The sequence below is a fragment of the Vicia villosa genome, linkage group LG1, assembly GCF_029867415.1.
Source record: "Vicia villosa cultivar HV-30 ecotype Madison, WI linkage group LG1, Vvil1.0, whole genome shotgun sequence".
In the NCBI taxonomy this organism is placed as follows: domain Eukaryota; kingdom Viridiplantae; phylum Streptophyta; class Magnoliopsida; order Fabales; family Fabaceae; genus Vicia; species Vicia villosa.
The window spans coordinates 128969670-128993075 of record NC_081180.1 but is presented as its reverse complement, the minus strand read 5'-3'; the positions used below and the strand labels follow the sequence as shown (position 1 = coordinate 128993075).

General features: G+C 35.2%; 2 protein-coding genes and 1 long non-coding RNA gene across 6 annotated transcripts; 1 reads left to right on the top strand and 2 right to left on the bottom strand.

Moving 5' to 3' along the window:
* Positions 1–814: 814 nt before the first annotated feature.
* Positions 815–4165, bottom strand: LOC131616731 (uncharacterized). 4 transcript variants are annotated; one of them, XR_009288201.1, is made up of 8 exons: positions 3975–4165; positions 3362–3847; positions 3235–3262; positions 3090–3151; positions 2551–2893; positions 1825–2400; positions 1160–1292; positions 815–1028 (listed from the first exon to the last, which is right to left on the bottom strand). It is a non-coding gene; the product is annotated as an uncharacterized LOC131616731 (long non-coding RNA). The 4 variants fall into 4 exon arrangements; XR_009288200.1 differs by lacking the exon at positions 1825–2400 and having other exon boundaries at positions 3362–3423; positions 3685–3847; XR_009288199.1 differs by lacking the exon at positions 1825–2400.
* A 3673-nt stretch (positions 4166–7838) lies between these two features.
* Positions 7839–12569, top strand: LOC131644178 (uncharacterized). Its single transcript, XM_058914605.1, has 2 exons — positions 7839–9750; positions 11893–12569. The coding sequence occupies exons 1-2, from the start codon at positions 8194–8196 to the stop codon at positions 12301–12303; spliced, it is 1968 nt and encodes a 655-aa protein (XP_058770588.1). The 5' UTR covers positions 7839–8193; the 3' UTR covers positions 12304–12569.
* Positions 12570–12875: 306 nt separating this feature from the next.
* On the bottom strand, positions 12876–16557 carry LOC131644179 (uncharacterized). The gene is made up of 8 exons (XM_058914606.1): positions 15979–16557; positions 15045–15418; positions 14686–14935; positions 14436–14601; positions 14231–14333; positions 13996–14124; positions 13419–13634; positions 12876–13225 (listed from the first exon to the last, which is right to left on the bottom strand). The coding sequence occupies exons 1-8, from the start codon at positions 16202–16204 to the stop codon at positions 12944–12946; spliced, it is 1746 nt and encodes a 581-aa protein (XP_058770589.1). The 5' UTR covers positions 16205–16557; the 3' UTR covers positions 12876–12943.
* Positions 16558–23406: the final 6849 nt, after the last annotated feature.

The following is a 23406-nucleotide window of genomic DNA, read 5'->3' as shown; positions in this document are numbered from 1 at the left end:
ATTTCTTTAAAAACTGTGTAGAAACCCCAAACATGAACCGATAATCATGCTTTTAGTTAATTCGATAAGGTTAGATTGTTGGTGATATACAATTGTTACTATAAAATCACTAATAACTGAAAATATTTAAATAGAAATATTTATCAAATCACCAACATGATTTAATATGTTTAGTAAATATAAATATTTATATGACTAATAACTATAAATATTTACAAATATCACTCATGATTATAAATATTTATAATATTTTATTATTTTAATAAAAAAGATAATGTAGTAATAGTGTACCTTAAAATTAACATTTATAATATTTTGTTTATTAAATTAAAATAGGTATTGTGGTAATAGTGTCCCGTAAAAACTTCTTAGATAAATAATTTTCAATTTTAATTGACATATAATTAATTTAGATGCAATTATAAAATATGCAATTATATAACTTAATAACAAATATCACTTGATAACTGTAAATATTTATAAATGTGTATAGAGTGGCTCCAAGAATATTTACCTCTCTTTCATATCAAAATTTAGTTATTACATGAGAACCCTTGAACATAACTTTCTTAAAATCGGTCCCATTCTTTATTAATTAAACTTACCTATATTTTAAGTTAGACCATAGTTCAACACTATATCAAGTCATGTACCAATTGTGTCCCCATTTTATATGCTACTTAAAGGATTAAGTATTTTACGACAAGATACTAATAAAGTAGTTTAACTTTCATAGGTTAATGCCAATCCAAGTAATATACATGAGAAATTAAAGGATTATAAAAATAAAAAAATAAACAGAATACACATAGTTGAAAATAGCTTCTTCCATCTCCAAAATTCTATACTGATAGTTGAAAATAGCTTCTTCCATCTCCAAAATTCTATATTGTCTCTCATCTTGCTTGCAATTGAAGTAAACACAGATAAAGCTACTTTGAGATGTCATAATTTTGAGGGTATGCTAGCTGCTATTCCATTTGCCATCTTAACTTTGAAACAACACCCTCATGACATGGAACATATTCCTATAAAATTCAACACACAAAAATTAATCTTATTTTCTGTCACTGCATAATTTTATAGATGAAAAATTGATTCAATCAGTGTAAACAAATGATCCAGCTGCAATGTACAAAATAAATAAAGCTTCACTGACCTTGAAATAGTTGTGAACCAGGGAAGCGTATATGAGTAATGTGTATTCAGATGCAGGGAGCCAAACAAAAAACCAGACCACTTCCTAAGAGCAGAGGCCTAAGGTACAATGAACCTTTTCCCGGTGGAGGAACCTGTTTGGTTTCAATCATCAGTGAAAAAGTTCAAACTAATGTAGCGTATATACTTTTGAAGGATATACTCTATGTAATTTCAATGCTAACAACACTTCAATTCATAATTAAACAATAGATAATAATAATAATGATACTTGGTAGTAAGAATAATGAAAATATGTTTTATGCTACAATCTGCTCTGTCCAGAGTGATGGCATTGGTTTATAGAGATTATAATGCTGCTTTTCAGCACCAAATATCTCAGAACTCTCGTAAGAACCTAAAGAATGAACCCAAGAGATATCTGGTACAATTCTTAACAAATTGTAGGTGCAACTTGTACCAACTATTCCTTTGTATTGATGCTCCCTATGTATAGCTTGTACAACTTACCCACTGATAAGCAATCATTCAGCTGTCGAAAACCAAGAGAAAACATGATAACCAAGAGATCCAACTGAAGAAACACTCTGGATCCTTGTTTCGTATCATTGCAAGTAGCTATATTTAAGAAAACATGAAAATTTATCATGTTTTGTTGGAACTTACCTGGCATGAGGTTATAAATATTGTGTGATCATATTTGCAGATTCCCTCAATTTTTTTAAGAATTTCGTAAACCTATTCATATCAAAAAAGCCGCAAGTGCAATGATTGGTGGCTTTGGCTCAACGCCTCTATATATCAGCTTTATAAAAATTGACAGAACCACATATCAGTATCTATCTAATGATACACACGAGTCAACAAATTCATGTTAAAGGAAAACATCATGCTAAAGACCATCTAGAATAAAACATGTAATCTTAGAACAGGAGTATAAAGCCTCTCCAGCATGTTTATATTTTTAACAGGAGTATAAAACCTCTCAAGCATGTTTATATTTTTAACCTACTAAGACCACCACTCCTTTTAAACTTTAAAATTCTTTAGCATGTTTGTTAATTAAGGAGCCAAGAAAATTTGCTAGACATTGAACTTCAAAATACTAAAACCAGTGTTTACAATTATGATTGTATTTACTTTAGTGTCGGTGCTCGAGATCCAAGAGTGGAATAACCTGCAAACACATTGAAACCAATATACTTTGATATATTTAGTTGAAGAATAAACTGCCATGTTGTTCTGCATTAATCATTAAAGAATAAACTCATTGAAAATTATGATGTCAATCTAAATTGGTAACAATTGAGAAAATGCAAATTTCTAAATGTGAAACTGGCGGTAACCGGGACGAAAATAAAATTGGAGAAAAGTCACAGATGTCAATCTTACCGAGCGCTACTGAAGTGTGGTCCCTCGCTCAATGGCTACAGCAGGGGTCTGAGGGGACAAACCATGATGCATTAGTTTCTTATCCTAGAATGTAGTGAGTTTAACACAAGCACGGTCACACCAATGGCAACAACTTTCTGTAATGAGATTGCAAGCATTTCTTCTGCACTCAGCTGCAAGTTCTTCCATCACACCCTACTTCACGATCTCCCTTATTTATTTTCCAATCAAAATTGTATTTGTAAATCTAAACCCTCCACCTCTCTGAGGTTACTCTTCAAATACCCCCGTTAATGAATACTTGTGTGCTCCATAAGCATACTCAAGACCATAATCTGAAAAACTAAAGTTTAAAAATAATAAACATATAAGAGTTCACAAGCTCATTACAAACCAACCATGACTGAAACAAACAAACAAACAAAAAATTTAAAATTATTGGATTACTGAATGATTCAAAGCAGAAAGACAAACAAAAGACCTGAAATAAATAAAATGACATGTGGTAAAGTTGTAAGCAATGGTCAAGGGAATGTAACCTTAGTCGATTCATCATATCTTCCAATTGAAACCTAAAAATAATAATTTCTTTTTAAACCTCCTGAAATTAAGATAAATTCATCATTAGCCTAACACGAACACATAACATCATTTTTATAATATACTATGCTTATAAACAAATACCTTGAGTTTTGTGTCTGCAATCATCGCGCTGCAACGCAACATGATTAAATTGTTTCAGAAAAAAATGGTTACCTTACTTATACGAAATACTAACCAACCATTAATAGAAAAGAGCTATAGGAAATACCCAGAAGCTTGACATATTTGATCGGTTTCGGCTTTCAACCTACGAAGAAGCTTTTGAATATGCTGCATAAACAATCAAATTTTGTAATTACAAACCAATATTCCCAACATTTGTAAATCAATGTTCACTTTGAATTAAAACATTACCATATGGTGTAACAAAGACTAAGTGAACAAACAACTAAACTCATGATTATGCATCCTTCATAGTTGCACCATAACAAAAGTTATCACAAATCAAACGTAGCACCAACATTACGATAAAATATAAAATATATCAACTATAAAGCCCTGTAAGAGCATGAACATGCGAATCTTACTTACCTTCCATGTTCACTATCTGGAAGATTTATATATCAACCAAGAACTTCTTCAACACTAACAATAAGAAGCGTACCATAACCCTGTTAAAAAGATTCTAAGACCTTGTGAAAGTAAGAAACTTACCATTTTCGGAAACAACATTATCTGTAGCAAAAGCATGGATCTGTAACAATCAATAAAGAGCGGAAATCAACAACAATAATAAGCAAAAATAAAAAATTTCTCAGTAGAAAGAAAAAAAGCCATGAAATCAAAATCACAAGAACCAGAAGAATCGAAGAAACCCTAACCTTAACAAACTCGGCATCCCACGCCTTAAATTCCGATATCGACACATTTAGGGTTTGAATCGGAGAAGGGGAGAAGCGGAGATGAGGGAGAAAGGGGATGACGGACGATTTTCTCTCCATTCATTGTTGAAGGAAGAGAGAATGAGAGGAAAAAAAAGAAAGGGAGAGAGAGAGAGAGAGAGAGAGAGAGAGAGAGAGAGAACGACTAGAGGGCAAGAAGCGTGGGAACTGGAATAGTTTTTTGGGTTTTGAAAGGTTAGAGGGGAAGAACCAATGGTTAATAGGTATATTAAGAAACAATGAAAAGGTATATGAAAAGAGAGTGCCATTTGGAGGAATGGAAGAATGTGATTGGTCGGAATAAAACTTTGATTTAGCAAATTACAATAAAGGGCTTTTGTAAGGGTAATTAATTTTTTCATTAAGGGTAATTTAGGGTGTTTGGTGGTATGTTTTATTATTAGTTAGGTAGTTGATTCTTTTGTGGTCCTCGATGTCATACCCCAAATTTTGACCCAAAGATCCCACTTCATTTATCATCCTCATATAGAAATCATTCATCATCACTTACCCCAAATATACAAAAAATGTGTTTGCTTGTTTCACAAGATAGGTGATTGATCAAGAAAGGTCAAGCAAATTAGGGTTTTGTGGCTCACAGAGGAGACTCAAGCTTCTCATATGATCAAGTGATTCCCATCATCCATATTCAATCTCAAGGATGCTTCAAATCAAGATCAACAACTTCCAAGTTCATCTAGTACATCAATTAAGGTTTTGACCTAATTCTTTGAGGAAGTTGACTTTTGGTCAAAGCATAGTTTTATGGCTCAAATCATGATTCAAATCTCACAAACGCTCCATTATATTCCACTCATATCATCCATTTGGCTAGAAGAACTTGATTTAATTTGTGTTTGAAAGAGTACAATTCAATTGGAAAAAGTTAACTGTCCAAGATTAACTTTGACTTTTGGGAAATTTGGTCAACCATGGATTTTTTAAGATCAAAATCATGAATATGTGATTATTGAAGTCATTTGATCAAGATGAATCAAGAAAATCAATCAAAGATTCAAAAGTCAAAGTTAGGTTTTTGACTTTTTAAAGAAAAAATTACATGTTAATTGTTAAATGCTTAAATTTGAAAGCTCATAACTTCTTAATAAGCAATCATTTTTTATGCTCCAAAGGCTGAATTTAAGAAAAAGTTATATTCTACAACTTTGTCCTTGTTGAGGAACTTCCAAAAAGTGAAAGGATTTTAAGTTATGAAGCCATGAAATTGATGTCATTTTTTCCAACACTTGTGAATTTGAGAAAACACCAAACACCAAAGTTGTAGAGGATGTTCCAGGCTTTCCAAAAAGTACTAGAACTCACCCATAACATACTTGAGCTAGGAGATTCGAAGAGATGAAGTTAGGGTCTCAAACTTGAATTTTAGGCAATTTCCATGTTCAACCAAGTTGCAAATCTCAAACCATTCCTCTACTAATCAGTTTGCAGACCCACATTACCCTAAAATATTGACATAATCTAATCTTCACACCATTAATTGAAGCATTATCCAAGTGGTTAATGGTTTGTCCATCAAAACATTCCATTTTTGCACTAAAGGCACCATTGCCATTCTTGAAAAGTCACTTTAATCACAAAACATTATGCATTGAGCCCATGCTTGGTTGCTTCTGATCACAAAACATTTTAGAACCAACAAGCAACCATCTACAAACCTGCAAGCCACCCCACAAGCATGCTTGAACATCCTGGAACCATGATTTTCAAGTTAACTTCACCATTAAGCCAACTAAGTCAACTTGAGCTTGGAAACTCCAAATGGATAATTCCTTCACTCACAAGTCAGAATTTATGCCTATAAATAGAGGTCCTTGCCTCTGAAATCAAACACACAAAAGTCTCCAAAGTCACTACCTCACACAAAGCTCCATTTTCATCACTTTGCAGAAACTTGCAATTTTTGAATCTTATTCAAGTTTATTGCAAACAAATCATTCAATCACCTTACATATACCATATAGAAGATGTAGACATCTCAAAACACCCAAAGTTTTTTCTCAAGTATCCATAACCCAAAAAAAACTCCATTTTCACTTAAAAAATCCAAAATTTCAAAACTCTTAATTTCTTCAAGTTCTCTTCAATATTTTCATTCATACACCATCCACGCATTATATTAAAGTTTTTGTACGCGTTAGTTATGATCTGAAACACCACATTCACTCTATCCAAGTGTCACTTTTTTCCAGTTGTAAATGGACTTGGTTGGAACAATCCATAAAGTTTCAAGACAATTTGAGCATTGCAACACGTTTCTGGAACATCAAGGAAGCTAATAGGATCAATTCCACCCCCAAGAGTGCTTGAATCCGTATTCACCATCTCCACTTACAAGGTGAGTTTTCTCAATTTCAAATGCATCATTTAAGCATCATTTTGATAATTCTCGATTCTATTATGTTTGTCATGATGTAAGGAATAATAGCCCTCAGTCACTTGCCATTTATCATTGTTATATAGCATTTAATTTAATTTTGAAGTTTTAGACTTCTTACTTTAATTAAAAAAATTTGAATGATAGAGTGAAAAAAAAATACTAACTACATATTCAATTTCCTTGCGAAAAAACAAGCAATTTGCTTTTTTACATTTTTTTAATTTGGTGCAAAAAATGAAGAAACACATTTTTGATAATGGGGAAGTATGTTGGGGAAGAAAAAGATGTTACAGTAAAATAAAGGGGCTATCCGCGTGGAATTTTGTATGGTTTTAATATTTGAATTCGTTTATTTAAATATTTTATTCATTGGATCCATGTTATGAATGCACAGATGCGTTTGTCCCATCAGAGAGAGCTTTGTCATTGGATCCATGTTATTGCTAAACTACGTTAGATCGAAAGTTATTATGGTCATTTTTCAGTCTACGAGGGATCTCATAGGCCTTCTTCTAGTGAAAAAGATACTTGAAGGCGGTTCCTCATTCGATGTTCTGCTTGTCTTCTCGTAGCTTAGGCCTCTTAACGCCATTTGATGTTCGCCTGGCGGTTTAGTATCAATTGTTGTTTAAAATCCGACGTTGGATCATCGCCGAATTTCAAGGGTTGTGGATCTTAATGGTAATGACCAAATAAGATGAAGTAAAATCAGAATATCCAACATATCTTCTCTTTGTGATGCGTTTGTTTACTATCTTCTTCTCTCTGCTCCGATAGAGATCTGACTTTGGATTGAAGATGATCTATTTGTGGCATTTATAGAAATTAGAAGTCAATTCCCACAGACGCCGTCACTTTTCGAAAGAAGACCAAAATGAGGATGTATTGGCCGTAAATAGTCTTGAACTAGTGGTGCTGATTTCTTATACGACAGCGTGAGATTAATTTGCAAAGTTAACACTCCAACGCGCAAATTAATTTAGAATTCAAAAAGAGTGTAATAAAAAATGAAGATTAGAATAATGTATCTTCGATCTCATGTGTGATAACTTTTATACGTTAGATCGTTGGAATAAATTGAAATTGAATTAGATTTTGACTGATCTAGAATATCTTTAAATCACTAACAAAAACTTAATTTTACAAAATCAATTGATTAAATATTAGTTTCCTTTACTACTAATAACATCAATTTATCAAAAATTAATTTCCTTTACTACTACATAACAAAATATACACGAGGAACCAAAATCGCTCAAACCGTGATTCAATTCAATTCAACACACTAGTAATCAATTTTGGTTGTTAAAGTTAGATCGGATATTTAAATTATTATACTCATACTAAGAAACCAGATAAAATATTTAATTTAATTAAATAATAATATAAATTTGAACGATCCCAACTTTTCATTGAGGTTGAAATGCAAAAGAGTAAATAAATGCACCAAATCCAATTCCGACTGACGAGACGACGACGCCATTTCTGACCCCTCTGTCACTCCGCCTGATTCCTTCATGTGCTTCTCACTCCTTCTCTTCTCTCACCACTCATTCCCTCTCTCTCAGATCCAATCTCCCTCAATTCACCCCTAAACTAAACCACACACCCCCATTTCCTTTCATTTTCACGTACTTTCTTTCCCCCTCAAATCACCGAAACTTCCACTCCCCTACATTACTCCACAACCTTATCTAACCACCCTATAAAGTATAAACACCAAATGCACTAACCAATTCAGATTCATTAATTTCACTTCAGATGGAAGATATATCAAAATACGCTCACAGTCCTGTCCACGTCGCAGTTTTATCCTCCGACCACGCTTCCCTCCGCCGTCTCGTTTCCGTCGTCCCTAATCTCCCCAAACCCGGCGAAGTAACCACCGAGTCCGAATCTCTCGCCGCCGAGATTCAAGCCGATAAAGTCTCATCCGTCATAGATCGCCGCGATGTCCCCGGTAGAGAAACCCCTCTCCACCTCGCCGTACGTCTTAGGGATCCAATCTCCGCCGAGATTCTAATGTCCGCCGGTGCTGATTGGAGTCTTCAGAACGAACAAGGTTGGAGCGCTTTACAAGAAGCGGTGTGTAATAGAGAGGAATCGATTGCCCTTGTTATCGCGCGTCATTATCAGCCTCTTGCTTGGGCGAAATGGTGCCGTAGGTTGCCGAGAATTATCGCTTCTGCTTCGAGGATTCGTGATTTTTATATGGAGATTTCTTTTCATTTTGAGAGTTCTGTTATTCCGTTTATAGGGAGGATTGCGCCTTCTGATACTTACCGGATTTGGAAACGCGGTTCGAATCTTCGTGCTGATATGACATTGGCTGGTTTCGACGGGTTTCGAATTCAACGTGCTGATCAGAGTTTTTTGTTTCTTGGTGAGGGTTATGCTTCGGAGGATGGTAGTGTTAATCTTCCATGTGGTTCTTTGCTTGCTCTTTCTCATAAGGAGAAGGAGATTACCAATGCTTTGGAGGGAGCTGGTGCTCAGCCTACGGATGCGGAAGTTGCTCGGGAGGTTTCGATGATGTTTCAGACGAATATGTATCGGCCGGGTATTGATGTTACTCAGGCGGAGCTTGTTCCGAATTTGAATTGGAGGCGTCAAGAGAAGACGGAGATTGTTGGAGATTGGAAGGCTAGGGTTTATGATATGCTCAATGTTATGGTTAGTGTGAAATCGAGGCGGGTTCCTGGTGCTTTGAATGATGAAGAGGCTTTTGCTAATGGAGAGGGGTATGATGATGTGTTGACTGCGGAGGAGAGAATACAATTGGATTCCGCTTTAAGGATGGGGAACTCTGATGGCGTTTGCCAGGACGAGGAACCTGGAGGAGGAGAAGGATTTGATGGTCGCGAAAATGTATATGATAATTCTGAAGTCAATGGTGTGGTTAAAGGGAAGAAGGGCTGGTTTGGATGGAACAAGAAAAGCTTGAAGAATGGTGGTGATGAACATGAGGATTCAAAGAAGTTTTCAGTGTTGGGCCAAGAAGGTAGCAACCAGAGATCAAGTGATCAGCAAAATCCACAGCCTGACTTTCAGAATGAGGATCATGGAGATAAGAACTCGAAGAAGGGAAAGGATCAAAACCAGAAAAAGAAAAAGAAGAAAGGAGCAAGTAAGGAGTCTAAGAGTGAGAGTGAGTTCAAAAGGGGTGTAAGACCTGTCCTGTGGCTGACACAAGACTTCCCTTTGAAAATAGATGAGCTTCTACCCTTACTTGATATCTTAGCAAACAAGGTGAAGGCTATTAGGAGGCTCAGAGAACTTTTGACAACTAAACTTCCTCAAGGAACCTTTCCCGTCAAGGTAACCCTAATACTATCATAAACATTATTGCTTCATTTTTTATATTTTCTGATAATGCTAGTTAGCTGTGATTCTGTTTATTTATTTGTTACGTACGCTTAGACTAGATATGTTAGGATCCTTTCTTTGAGTAAAAAAATTTCCCAGAATAGAACAATGTTTGAGTAATCTAAAGAATGAAGATTGCGAAAGAGATACTTGAATTCTTTATTTTACAGCAATAGGAAAAGAAAAGTACAGAATATTCTCAAAGGAGCACTCTCCTTTCACACTTGATTAACCAGTCACAAAACTCAATTATTTAAAGCTATCCCCCCCTCTACCACTTCAGGGCTATTTAAAGAATTTCTAGAAATAACCACAATAACAACAGAACTTAACAACCACCTAACAAACTAATCTCCCTAAAAACTCTAAACTACTTAGATTATCCTTTATTCTATATCCTGACAAGATACAATTCTATTATTTCCCTGTCTGTGCCAAGGGTAGTGAGATGATTTTCCATCATATTACCAATGTCCATTATTCTAGTTATCAGATGATTTTCCATCAATTAAGGCTCTGTTTGCTTTAAGAAAATGTTATTTGTTTCCGTTATCGGTTTTCATGTCTAATTACCAAATTGTATTTGTACATAAAACTGAGGAGAAAACAAGAAATGAATAGAATAAATGTTTTCTGAAACCGAAGAGGCTAGGGTTCCTCAATAAAGCAGCGACATTACAGCAGACCCCTCTATATATTTTTTACATCAACTCAGTTCCATGATAATGCAAATAAATTTAGTCTCAGTCATGCAAAATGTTATCAAACTAGTCCCTAATTCAAGGCTCCTCTGCTACATCCATTTTATGTCATTCTGACAAACAAGAACTGATTTTGGTGATATTCTGCATAACTGAATTGATAACAAAAATTTCCAAGAACTTATAAGTAATAAGTGATAACACTTGTACTTTATGAGGATGAAAATAGGTGTTTATTCTTTATGGTTTTTTGTTGAAACGGTTGCAGTTTGTCTAGCCATTCTTCCCCATCTCCTTGAAATTTTTTTATTTCTTATTGTTGGGTTGGGGGTTATCTACAATTCTTTGATAGTGCATGAGTGACAGATACTTTCTCTTTTGTCACAAGTGCAAACAATTTTATTTGAATCCGTGTGTTTTCTTCTAGAAGAATCCACATGATTAATGCATATTTACCTATTATTTGTTTCCTAAGATTCTCATTGAGGATTTATTATAAATTATTATAATCTCTTTATAAGCAGTCATTGACGGGTGAATTAAATATAACAGCATTACCCTTCTTTTTCTGCAAATTTTTTTGATTTCCACCAGTCTAGTTCCAAATATTGATTGTTTTCTACGGGGAGATTCTATTATCATTCTATAGTCAAATATGTGACTCGAGCTTCTTAGCATCAATAGTTAAGATATTTATGGTTCCTAGTTTTTTTCTTCCTTGGAATCTGTCCTAATTGAACATTTGCATTGAGATGTGTTAGAAGAATGAGAAGTTTCTGAAATCCCTGGCTTATATCCGGATTCATTAGGCTGACACATGGAGTTGCCCTTCTGTAGTTAAAATGATTAAAATCACAAGATATATAGCTTTTCATCATCTGTGCAGAATAATATATTACAAAGCAAATTCCATATGTTGCCCAAACGTCGTTAAAATGTAGTGGTGCAAAAAGGCATGGTGCCTTTTCTTTTTTTCATTATATACTTTGCTCCTAGGTATGAAAACTCTAGCATTGCAACAGTAAAGTCACCATGGCGTTCTAAATCTAATGGACATCAATACACGTGGCAAAACTTCGGAAGTATAATTCTTCTACTTGCATTATGGAAAGGATGCTACAATCCGGAGGTTTATCCTTTTTGAACATTTAAGAGACACTTTTAGTTTTAAGCAAGTCAGATGTATATAGGATATATTTCCATATGGCTGTTAGTCTTTTTTGTATGACATTGTATTGTATAATCTAATTAATATTTCATACAACTAATCAATTGATCATATTGTTACTAAGTTTATCTATTTCCGTCCATTTTTTTTATAAAACGTGCTAAATCAGTGTTTGTCTGTTGCAACATCATTTCTCATGCCTCTGGTTATCCTACTGCTGTGCAGGTAGCTATTCCTATAGTCCCTACTATAAGGGTTATTATCACTTTTACAAAATTTGAGGAACATCAGACATCAGAGGAATTTTCAACACCACCCACTAGCCCAGGCTACTTCCAGGATCCTAAATCCAAGGAATCTGAAGGGTCGACATCCTGGATTTCGTGGATGAAAGGAAATCGTGGCGTGTTATCTAGTGACTCTGATAGTCATAGTCACAGTCACAGTCACAGATATAAGGATGGAGTAGACCCTTTCATTATTCCTTCAGACTACAAATGGGTGGATGCAAGTGAGAGGAAGCGTCGTATGAAGGCAAAAAGAGCCAAAAGTAAGAAAAATAAGAAGCAGACAGCCTCTAAAGGAGGAGATGTAGCGCAACAGGGGAGTGATGAGGTGGGTGAATTAAATCAATAGTGTGGGATATCTGCATGGCTACTTTTTATAATTGCCGCCAGAGAGAAAGTGTAAAGACAGTATTTTTGCACAGCTGACTATACTTTTCACATTGGATGAATTTGCCACAAATTTACTGGGAACTTTACGCCTCTATATTTTTCGCCTGTTTGTTAGATCGAATCATAAAGAGAGCTGTCATCATCTGAAAATTGCTGTATTGTAATATGAAGTGAAAATGAAGCAGGAGTATTCCCTTCAATTAGTTGCATTTGGTTTCATTCTAATTTTCGTTAAGATACCACTATTTGTATCTGCATCTATTTCTGTTTATTGATCTTGCATTTTTGTGAGTAGGACCTCGGTCTGTATTCATTGTTCATTGATCAAGTTTTGGCTATTTTTTGAACTGACATAGTAAATTTTGTTGACTACTGTAATTCTTTTCATTTTGATAGTTTGAATCTGCTTTGTTGCCTTTTCTTTTCATCATGGTGGATTATTGAATTTTCTTGACATTTTATATATCTTCCAAGTCCATACCTTCTATTTAATGACATCCCAAGACAGAACAGAGAGGAACAACGCAAAAATTACAAGACTTGTGGAGAAAACAATCAATCATATTGTCATATTTACAAATGATCAACTATACAAGACATTACCAAAATCTATCCTTGTTGACACTCAAGTATCCAGCCATTACCTTACCCCCTGTATTTCTCATTCCATCTATAAGGAAGGACCAAGTAGAACCCAATGCCCCAACAAAAAAATCTGAATCAGCAGCCATTAAGAAATTAACTAGTGGATAATTAGTGCTGGTCGCTCTACCCAGTCTGGCTTCATAATCTGCCATTGACATATTAGCCCTAGCCTGGCGACCTACCTTTGTATAGTAAAAATTCCAATGTGAATACTCTCTGGTTTTGACAATCACTTGCTGAACCAAATCAAGAGTAGAATTTGTATTAGACTCTATAACAAACTAGTAATTAGTGCCATTGTTAAACGATTTAGACTATCAAAGCAAGATCAGACGAATGGACTGTTCTTGGTTCGATAGTCCAAATTGTTTAACTGCACCATGCAGAATTCCTTGACCGATGGGATTCAGATAGATAGATAACTAGTACCTGCATCTCGGTAGAAAGCCAAATGCTATTAAGATTTGGAAAATGATTCCGAATTTGATCAGCAAGCTGCATGTATTCTTCAAATTCAACAACCTTCATTTCGCCTGCTTTGTCTCCCATCCTTACATGCATGCTTAGAAGAGGCCTAGGGACCCAAGGCTTGTGGTTGGACCATACATATTCATCAATTTCAGACTTTGGTCTGTCACTGCTTTCCTGAGACAAAGGAGTAAAGGGAACTTCATGAATACTAACTGAAGACCAATGTCTACCTAATATGTAAAACTTCAGGTGTGTTTATCAAACAATCAAAATAACTATCCTCAGGGATTGTTCTATTGGTGAAAGCTTGAGTTCTGAAAGTGTGCTCTTTCCAAAATCTCATGTTCGAATTCCGCTAGGTACTAACATTATGGTCCTCACAAGTGAGCATTGATCCCCTTGAATTAGATTGTTTTTCTTAAAAGGATAATTTTCAAGCACTTTGTATTATGATGAAAAGCAAGGTTAAATATAATATACATTTAACTCTTGATACTCATTATAAGAAAAAGAGTGCAAAAAATTTAACAACCACCTTGGACCAGTCTGCATCAAGACTTTGAAGAGCCATTTTTGCAGCTAATTTTCCGAAGGCGGCATGACGGGCCTCATTCATTAAATTGCATGTGTATTCAGTTGGAAACCTCATGAAGTAGCGTACAGCCTGAAAACAATATTTATAATAGCAAAATTATGGTAAGTTTGAATTGATTTATTTGAGTTTATCTATTGAAATAAACACATATTCTTGTTGCATGTCAAACAAGTACCTGTGCTCTCCACCACCTTCTATCCATTTTTCTATGAGAAATCAACAAACTCCCATTTATATAAGTTGTAGGTTGTAAATAAATCCATGGAAGTCCCCACTTCCTGAAGTACATATTAGCATTGGAAGAGAGAAACAACTGTTAGTACACTCAGAGAATCTCAGTATGGAAGCAATCATCATAAATGCAGTTCTGAGAGATTTACCTAGGAGTTGGTCCATTCCATATATGCTTTGTTGTATAATTTTCTTTTGTGGTCACAACTCCTTTGCTCCACGCCTCTTCACTTTTCATAAGTTCAAATGCACGCTGACGGCACTCAAGGGATGTTTCTAGAAAGAAGTAACAACTCCAACTAGACCGAGAAGACCCTGCATGAGAAAGAGTTCACCTTTTCATATGAAGATGATGATTCTTGTTGGTAACGGCGTGATTTCTTTCGGAAAATCACATACCTTTGCAACCATCGTGATCGGCTCTGTTGTAATGGTTGGCAACTAGGACTCTTCCTTCAGTGATCGCAATACCAAGAAGTCCACTCATTGAAGCAATCTGAGCACCGATGCCAAATCCAGGCAATCTTTCCCAATCAGCAACAAGGAACTTCACATTCGGGTCGTTACAGTTTAAAGGGTGTTGATGGATCCATATGTCGCGCTGCACTTTTCTAGTCAAGGGATAGTTATCTTCATCAGATCCTTCAATCTGCAAAAAAAATAATAGTTCCGATAAACAATGTAAGAGTCCTTTTATGTTCTAAGGAAATTCATATTATTCCTTAAACTAATGCATGATTGTTAGTTGAAAATCGCACCCACGGTGGATAAGCTCCTTCAGATACGGCCTTGTCATGCTTTGGATTTTGTATATGCTCATTTGGAACAACAGGCAAAGTCTGCAAATAACCCTTCCAGCTAGTCCATAACGGAAACGTCTCATTTCCTATACGCTTGTCAAAATCGCGATATAGTTGTGTTTTCAACTTGCAGTTTTCCAAATGTGGAGCATTAGGCAAACTAGACCATAAGTCCCAATTGTCCTCATTTTTAGATTCATTCAACACTGCACTCCAAACTGAATAAAGCGACGAGATTCTTTCATCGTTGTCTCTCTCTCTAGCGCTCTTCAAATCCAACAATCTCTTCGCTTCCTTAATCTTAACATTGCAGTTGGCTCCTGTAACCATGTCTGAGAAAACAAACAAATCATGTTCGTCCATTAATTTGACTTAATATAGCCATAATAACTAGATTAATTCCTGCATTACTAAACCATCATGATCAAAAATAAGTGATTATTTATAGAATCTCATCATAAACTAATAGGATTATGCAAAACATTGCAAATACTCGTCTGAGCTGTCTGTTTGGATTGACTTATTTGAACTTATCTACTGACATAAACACTTCGAGACTATATGGAATAACTCATGTAAGAAGCTTATAATGTTCACAAGTTGCTTCATACACAAGCATTAACTCCTTCTCATCAAGTTAGCTTCATGGTTAAAATTCATTGAATACACCAAACTTTGATTAAAACAAAAATGAGCAGGAATCATAACCTCTCTAGACACTTTGAAAAAATGCGTGTCAATGTCCGTGTTATTGTGATTACGTTCAATTTACTCATTTTTTTTCTTCAAATTATTATGAATTTTGAGGTATTAGTGTCGTGTCCGGTGTGTTTGTGCTTCAAGAAAAGAGAAAAAACAAGGATGAAAATTAAAAATAGTTGAAATTACTTACTGATATTGTTGTGAGAAGTAGAATTATCATCCATTGACATAGATGAAAACAAAATGGGGCCAAAATGAAAGGTACCAAAAGAAGTCAAAGCAGCTAAGAAAAGAGAAGTTAAGCAAACTCCAGACAGAAATCCAACAACACAAATTTGACAAGAAAATGAATTTCCCATTTGTAGTGCTCTTTGAGAAACCACTCTCTCAATAGATTTCTGATTCAATGCTTCCATTTTTCACTTTCTCTTTTCTTAACAATTCTCAAACTTGTCAATTCTCAAACCAAACCACACACTTGTATTGAACTGTGCCAACTACTCCAATGATGAACAAACTTCAAAAATCACACAATTATTTGTACTTGGAAAACTGTTTAGAGAAGAAAGGTAGGCATGAGTAGTGACTTTGATAACTGGTTATGTAGTTAGAAAGTTGAAAAGAAAAGCATCATAAGAGAACACAAAAACAAACACATGCAGAGAAAAGAACAAAAGTTTCAATCGGTGAAGAAGATAAGAATATGATACAATACAATACAATACAATACAACAGCTTTATGAGAAAGAAAGCCTTTGGAACAGAAACACATTTTTTTTTTAATATATAATAACATGTGTGTGTGAGAGAGGTGTGAAATATTATTATCATTATAATAAATTAGAATATCTTGCTTATAAGATATCAATGAGACACATAACAAAACACAAGACAAAGACATGAACATTAAATGTAAATAAATATGTGAGTTTTGTATCAGAATAAGATAGGTCTTTAATTTTGGTCCTTGAAATAATATGATTGATTATTTGGAAAGGGTAAAAAGATAGGAAAATTGGACTTACCAAATCAATAAAAGAGGGAAAGTGATGGGAGAGGGTGAAGGATATTTGTGCATAGGAAGTAGAAAGAAGACAAAACCAAACCAATTGGAAACTTCCATGCAGATGCAGTGCTTCAAAGTTGTAACCTTCAAGTGTATTGTAGAGGGATGGTGGGTCCAAATGGAGATTAATAAGTCTATTATTTTGTTTCTCTCCTTTTTTTTGGATGGAATTTCTCTCCATACTTGGGAAATAGTCAAAATATAGTAATAGTCTATAATAAAAAAATTGTGGACTTTTTTAATAAATGTGAATAGTCAAAATATAATAATTAATACATTAAAAAATAATGTGAAAAGTCATATAAAATTTTAAATACATATTCAACTACTCTTAAGTAGATTTTGACTTATCTCAAAAGTTAATTTAAAAGATGAGATTGAGAAACTCCAACTAACTTTAATAACATTAATATTCTTATGTTTAACATGACACCGACTCAATCAACTCTATAACTAATATAACTAGATGTATGTAGACTATCTGATTTTCCCTTACCTTTTGTAATATTTACACTACCAAAGGACAAATGAATAATCAACAAATGTATTAATATAATTCTCTCTCATGCTAGGATAATTCGTCCTCGTGTCGATTTTTAAGTTGCCCGTTTTTTAAATAATGGGTTTTCACTCTTTTTCTCTCTCACTTTCATTCCCTATTTGATTAAACTTTGCTTACTCTCTCCCTCTTTAATACGACTTCCGATTTTTCCACCCATTCCACTTTTTCACTCTTACATTCATCCAATATGTTTTTTCCTTCCTTCCCCTAACCCATTTCCACTTTCACATTTCTTATACAAGGTGCTCCTTCATTCTTTCTTCTTATGCGTTGATGTTCTGTTATCTTTATCGATACAAGATGTTCTGTCATAAGTAATGTTTTTCCTCATTTGATACAAGAACACTAGCGATTTTGTAATACTTGATTTTTTTTTTGCGTTTTCCTTTTAAATAATTGTTTATGTTAAAAACTCATATTTTGTCATTTATGAGTTTGATTATGTGTTTTTTTCAAATTTTGACAAAAAATTAACACTGATTTTGTGTTTTTATGTTTTGCTTTGCTAATGAGTTTGGATTTAAGTTTTTTTTTATCATTTTCTTCATCAAATGATTTTGGTTCAGTGAACTGTTTTTCATGTCTACTTTTCAAATGGAGTTTTCTAAATTTTCGAGGGGACCAACAAGCAGCTTGTAGATGTTATTGATTGGCTGTATTTTTTGGTAAAACAAATAGTGTCTTTATCATGTCAAACCTGGTGTCATGACATGCGTTGTTTTGAAGTTTTCCTTGTGCAGGCTTTTACCTGATGTCAAGACCGATGTCATGACATCCGAAGCTGCTGTGTTTTATTATGTTCTCAGCATGGTTGTTTGATCTGTTAAGACTTTGCGCGCCTCTTTTGGAAACTTTGGATATTGATTTGTTTCAGAACAACGTTATGCGATGTTTATTCATAGGATCTTTGATTTATGGAAATGGTTTTAAAATTGGTTTAAAACTAATATTGGATCCAAGGCCCAGCTGCTGCAAGGTTATTTATAACATTTGAAGAAGCTGCTGTATGAGGTTTTTTTTTAGGGTTTGCCGTCAAGAAGTTGGTTGTGTTTTTCGTTTGTGTTGTAGTTTTCTTGTAAGCCAAACAATCATGATGATGATTGTCTTGGTCTAGGTGTTTTGATTTGAGTTGTAAGAAGTACTCAAAGCTTTTAAGCAAGAGTATCATTGTACTTGATCAAAGCTTTTAAGCAAGATCAAGTTGTGTTTTTGAAGAGTGTCTTCTTTTGTTTTTCATTGGTTAGTTTTTCATCACTGCTGTGATTGAGGGGGAGTGAGTAGGATCTCTGGTCTAAGTTGTTTAGATTGAAGTTGCATTGGGTAGATATTAAGTGAAAGGCGTAATATTGAGTTGTATTACCTTGAATTGATATTACTTATAGTGGACTTCCTCCCTGGCTTGGTAGCCCCCAGATGTAGGTGTGTTTGCACCGAACTAGGTTAACAATTTTCCTGTGTTGTTTTTCTGTTTACACTTTGTTCATTTGTTTAAAAACATTCAGATAGTGATGTCGTGACATCCTGTAAGACATCGCGTGTCTGAGTCCAGAATTTCACAGCTTAAGAGTGCTATTAAAGTAGTATGAATACATTGAAAGAAGAGATCTTCCTTGTAGATGTCCCTCCTTTTGAAGTTCCAAATACTAACTTCGAGTGCTAGAACCCTAGATTGGGCGCAAAGGTTGAAAGGCTCATGCCCTTAGAAGATTTGAAGGATGTCCAGATAGGTCCTCGCGCCCATGAGGTGACTAAGATAGGTAATTCATTGTCCACTAAGGAGGAATGAGAACTAGTCGACCAACTCATTAAGAATGTGGACATGTTTGCTTAGGCTCCCACCGACATGCCAAGAATAGACACCAAAGTGGTAAGTCATGGACTCTCCATCCATCCTTCTGCTAGACTAATGGCACAATAGAAGTAGAAAGTTGGCGAAGAAAAGAGAGCCTCCATTCATGAAGAGGTGGGGAAATCATTTGACGCTATGTTCATCATGGAAACAAAATACCCCACCTAGATGGTCAACGTGGTTCTAGTATGAAAATCTAACAACAGATAGTGCATGTGTGTAGATTTTACAAATATGAACATCTGCCCTAAAGATCAATACCCACTTACATCGACCGCCTCATCGATAGATCACCAGGCTACTGCATGTTAAGCTTCATGGATGCATACTCGAGGTATAACCTGGTTCAGATGGACCCCTTGGACGCACCCAAAACAACCTTCATGTCAAATTATGGAAATTAATACTACAACGTCATGGCTTTCAGCCTTAAAAATGCTAGCGACACCTACCAGCGGCTCATGGATGATGTCATCTCCGCCAGATAGGGCGAAACCTATAAGTTTAAGTTGGCAACATGATAGTTAAGACTATCTAAGGGCGCAACCATGTAGAAGATTTGGAGGATGTCATGTAGTAAGTCGAGAAATATGATATGTGCATAAACCCCGCCAAGTGTTCCTTCAGGGTTCAGGTGGCGAAATTCTTAGGCTTTATGCTGACTTAGAGAGGCATTAAGGCCAATCCAAATAAGTGTCGATCGGCCATCACTGTGAGGAGCCTCACAAATTTAAAGGAAGTATAGTAACTCACATGTCACCTCAGCGCCCTGTCTCGTTTTCTTTCCTATGTAAGCGACAAAGCTTTTCTCTTCTTCATCACCTTAAAGAAGAAGGAGAGGTTTGAGTGGACCCTAGAGTGCGAGGAGGCTTTCACCAAGGTAAAGAGTTTCCTAACAAGCACCCTATCCTAACTCGCCCGAGAGATGGGTTGTCGTTACTCATTTAACTGTCAGTTATAGATCAGGCGATGAGCTCAGTCCTTGTCCAAGAGAAAGACAAGGCGAAGAAACATGTGTATTTCGTAAGCAAGGTGTTCAGAGGCGTGAGAGCATGTTATCATAAAATTGAGAAACTGGCGCTAGCCATCGTTATTACAACGAGAAAATTTAGATCATACTTTTAAGGTCACGAGATCCTGGTAAAACCCAACCACTATATTCGGTAAGTCTTGAAAAAGCCCGATCTAGTAGGGAGGATGGTATCCTGAGCAATGGAACTCTCGGAATACGACATCCAATATGTTCCAAGGGGAAGCATCAAGTCACAAGCTATGGACGATTCTTCCGCATAATTAAGCCCACCTATAGATAAGGAGATGTCCCCAGAATGGGCGATATCCGTAGATGGCGCCTCCAACGTAAAAGGGAGCGATGTTGGGATAATTCTAGAAGGATATGGCGACATATTCATCGGGCAAGCCCTAAAGTTATAGTTCACTTCCAGCAACAACCAAGAGGAATACGAGTCTCTCATCGCCAACATGATCCTCGCCTTAGAGATGGGAGCCTTTAGATTGAAAGCAAAAAGTGACTCATAACTAGTCGCCAACCAAATATCTGGGAAGTACCAAGCCAATGAGCCTCAGGTGATAAGATATATATAAAAGGCACAAAGTCTATCTTCTCACTTCTCCTCCTTTAAAATAGAGCATGTCCCCCGTGAGAAAAACTTCAGATCAAACCTCCTGTCCAAACTAGACACATCAAAGACAGAGGATTTCAACAAAATGTTTATCTAGAAGACTCGACTCCTTTAGAATTAAGGTAGAAGAGGTGTACTCCCTAAAAGTTATCCCATAATCTATATGGATGCCGCCCATACTACACTATCTACAATCGGGCGAACTTCCACTAGACGAGGGAGAAGCAACAAAAATCAAGAAATAGGCTGCCAAGGGTGATATGCCTTTAGACCGCATCATGACAAGTGACATTGGAGTATCGCCAAAGGATTTATCGCCTTACCCCATGATTAGTCATTCGTGGGAAACATGGGATAAGACATTTTCTAAGGCAGAGAGAAGTTAGGGCCAATAACTAGCCCATGACTTCCTAGGATATAAGGAATTTAACTTTCCACCATGGATGGAGTGAGCACTAACCCTTCCCAAGAGAATCCTAGGCCCTAGAGGCCTCTATAAACACATCTCCTTTCAAGGGGAGAAGGTGGATCTCAAGCCATACATATCAAACCCCACATACGCTTCCACTTTAACATACCACCATCCACAAAGCCTCTCACCTCATGTGAGCAGGTATCCTAAAACCATTGTAAAATACCATCGTACATGGATTCTTGCCTCAGTGGGCAACCTCCTTGTAGGGTGAACATGCACACTTGTACTTTTTAACCAGTACAAATTTCATCTCCATATATTTATATGATATCGCGGTCAGTTATATGTATTTCTAATTAGTAATTAATATTACCATATATCACTTCGCGTTCGTTACTTATTTCTTAATCAACATCGTGAAATCAAATATACCTAATAGATGATCACTCAGCCTATTAACTAATATGATAACATTAAGATTCAATAGTATATATGGATGCTAGACCTAAATCTATCTCTACAATTTAGCATCTAGAAAATGAATTTTTTTTATCTAATGATGAAAAGTATTTCTCAATATCATTTCAAAATCATGAAAACAAGTTCTAGTTAGATACTCTAGAACAAACATGAAGCATGAAGATGATCGTCAACAGTAAAGCATAATTAGATTTACATAAAACACCATTATCAAGATTGGTACCTGAATATTCAATGACTACATCTAATCTTAAAAAAGAGAAATTAATTACTCTTACTCATAGTAGTTGTACAATGATAATCTAGAAGAAAGAAGTTTAACAACATTTGTATCGATATCTCCAGCAACACTTCTCCTTCAATCTCTCTCACACTTCTCCTTCAATCTCTCTCTTCCCTATAGTTATTAATGTATTTCTGGTGAGAATGAAGTGCAAATGCTCTACCAAAATTCTCTTTGATGAATGGTTCCATCTGCTATTTATAGAGGTCTGTAGCTGCAGTCTCGCTTAGCGAGACCTTTAGCTCGTCTAGCGAGCTTGTCTTTTTTCCCCACAAGTTGATTGTCAGCTCATCCAAGTGGGCATTGCCACCTTAATTCGCTAGGCCAGACCCTGTTTTCGCCTAGCGGAACAATCTTCCTTCACCTTGAAGTTATTTAGCCTATAAGGAGTCTCTCAAACCGATGTGATTCGCTAGGCGAGATTTTCATATTCGCATAACAATAATCCCTTTGCTTCACAATGAATTAACTTGGTTTTAAAGAAATATTTGAATTCCTTTGTCTTGCCTTACCTCACCAATGAACTAACTTCTTCGCCTAGCAAGGATATCTCTGCCTGTGTTGTTCTGAATTTGGCTGAGAGGACTCTGGTTTGACTTGACGAGGTGACTTTCTTTGCTTCGCTAGGCGTGCCCTTGTTTCTCCTAACAAGGTATATGCCCTGTTGTTTGTTACTTTATGATTTCTTTGACCATTTTTACTTGGGCTTATGAGTAATATAGTTAAAAATTTCATTGTTTTATATTCTTTTCATTATAAATTGAGGTTGTTTCATGTGATTACTTGTGATTTAAGTTTATAAATACTTGTCTAAATCTAATAAATTTTGCATTTATCAAATCTCATCTTAATAATTAGTTCAAAGGATTAGATCGACAAACTACAAACATCTTCAATAATATTCATACGACTTCAATAATCACTTTTATGACTAATATAGTTGTGGTACAATTTTCACATTATAGTTTTTAACTCGACTTTGATATCATATCGACAAAAAAGAAAGAAGTGAGAAAAGAGAAAGGGGTTAAATTTTTATTAGAATAATAAATGTTGATAGAATAAGAATTACAATAGTATAAATACTCAGTCTAAATAAATAGTATAAATACTATATAATAAAAATGACCAAACTATCTTTATTAAAATATAATAAATATATTTCTATCCAAAAAATATATAATAATAATAATAATAATAATAATAATAATAATAATAATAATAATAATAATAATAATAATAAAAATAATAAAATTTCACAAAAATTGTCTAATTCTAAGAAACTAAACCTCTTACGTCCTTTCTCATATTCCTCATCCT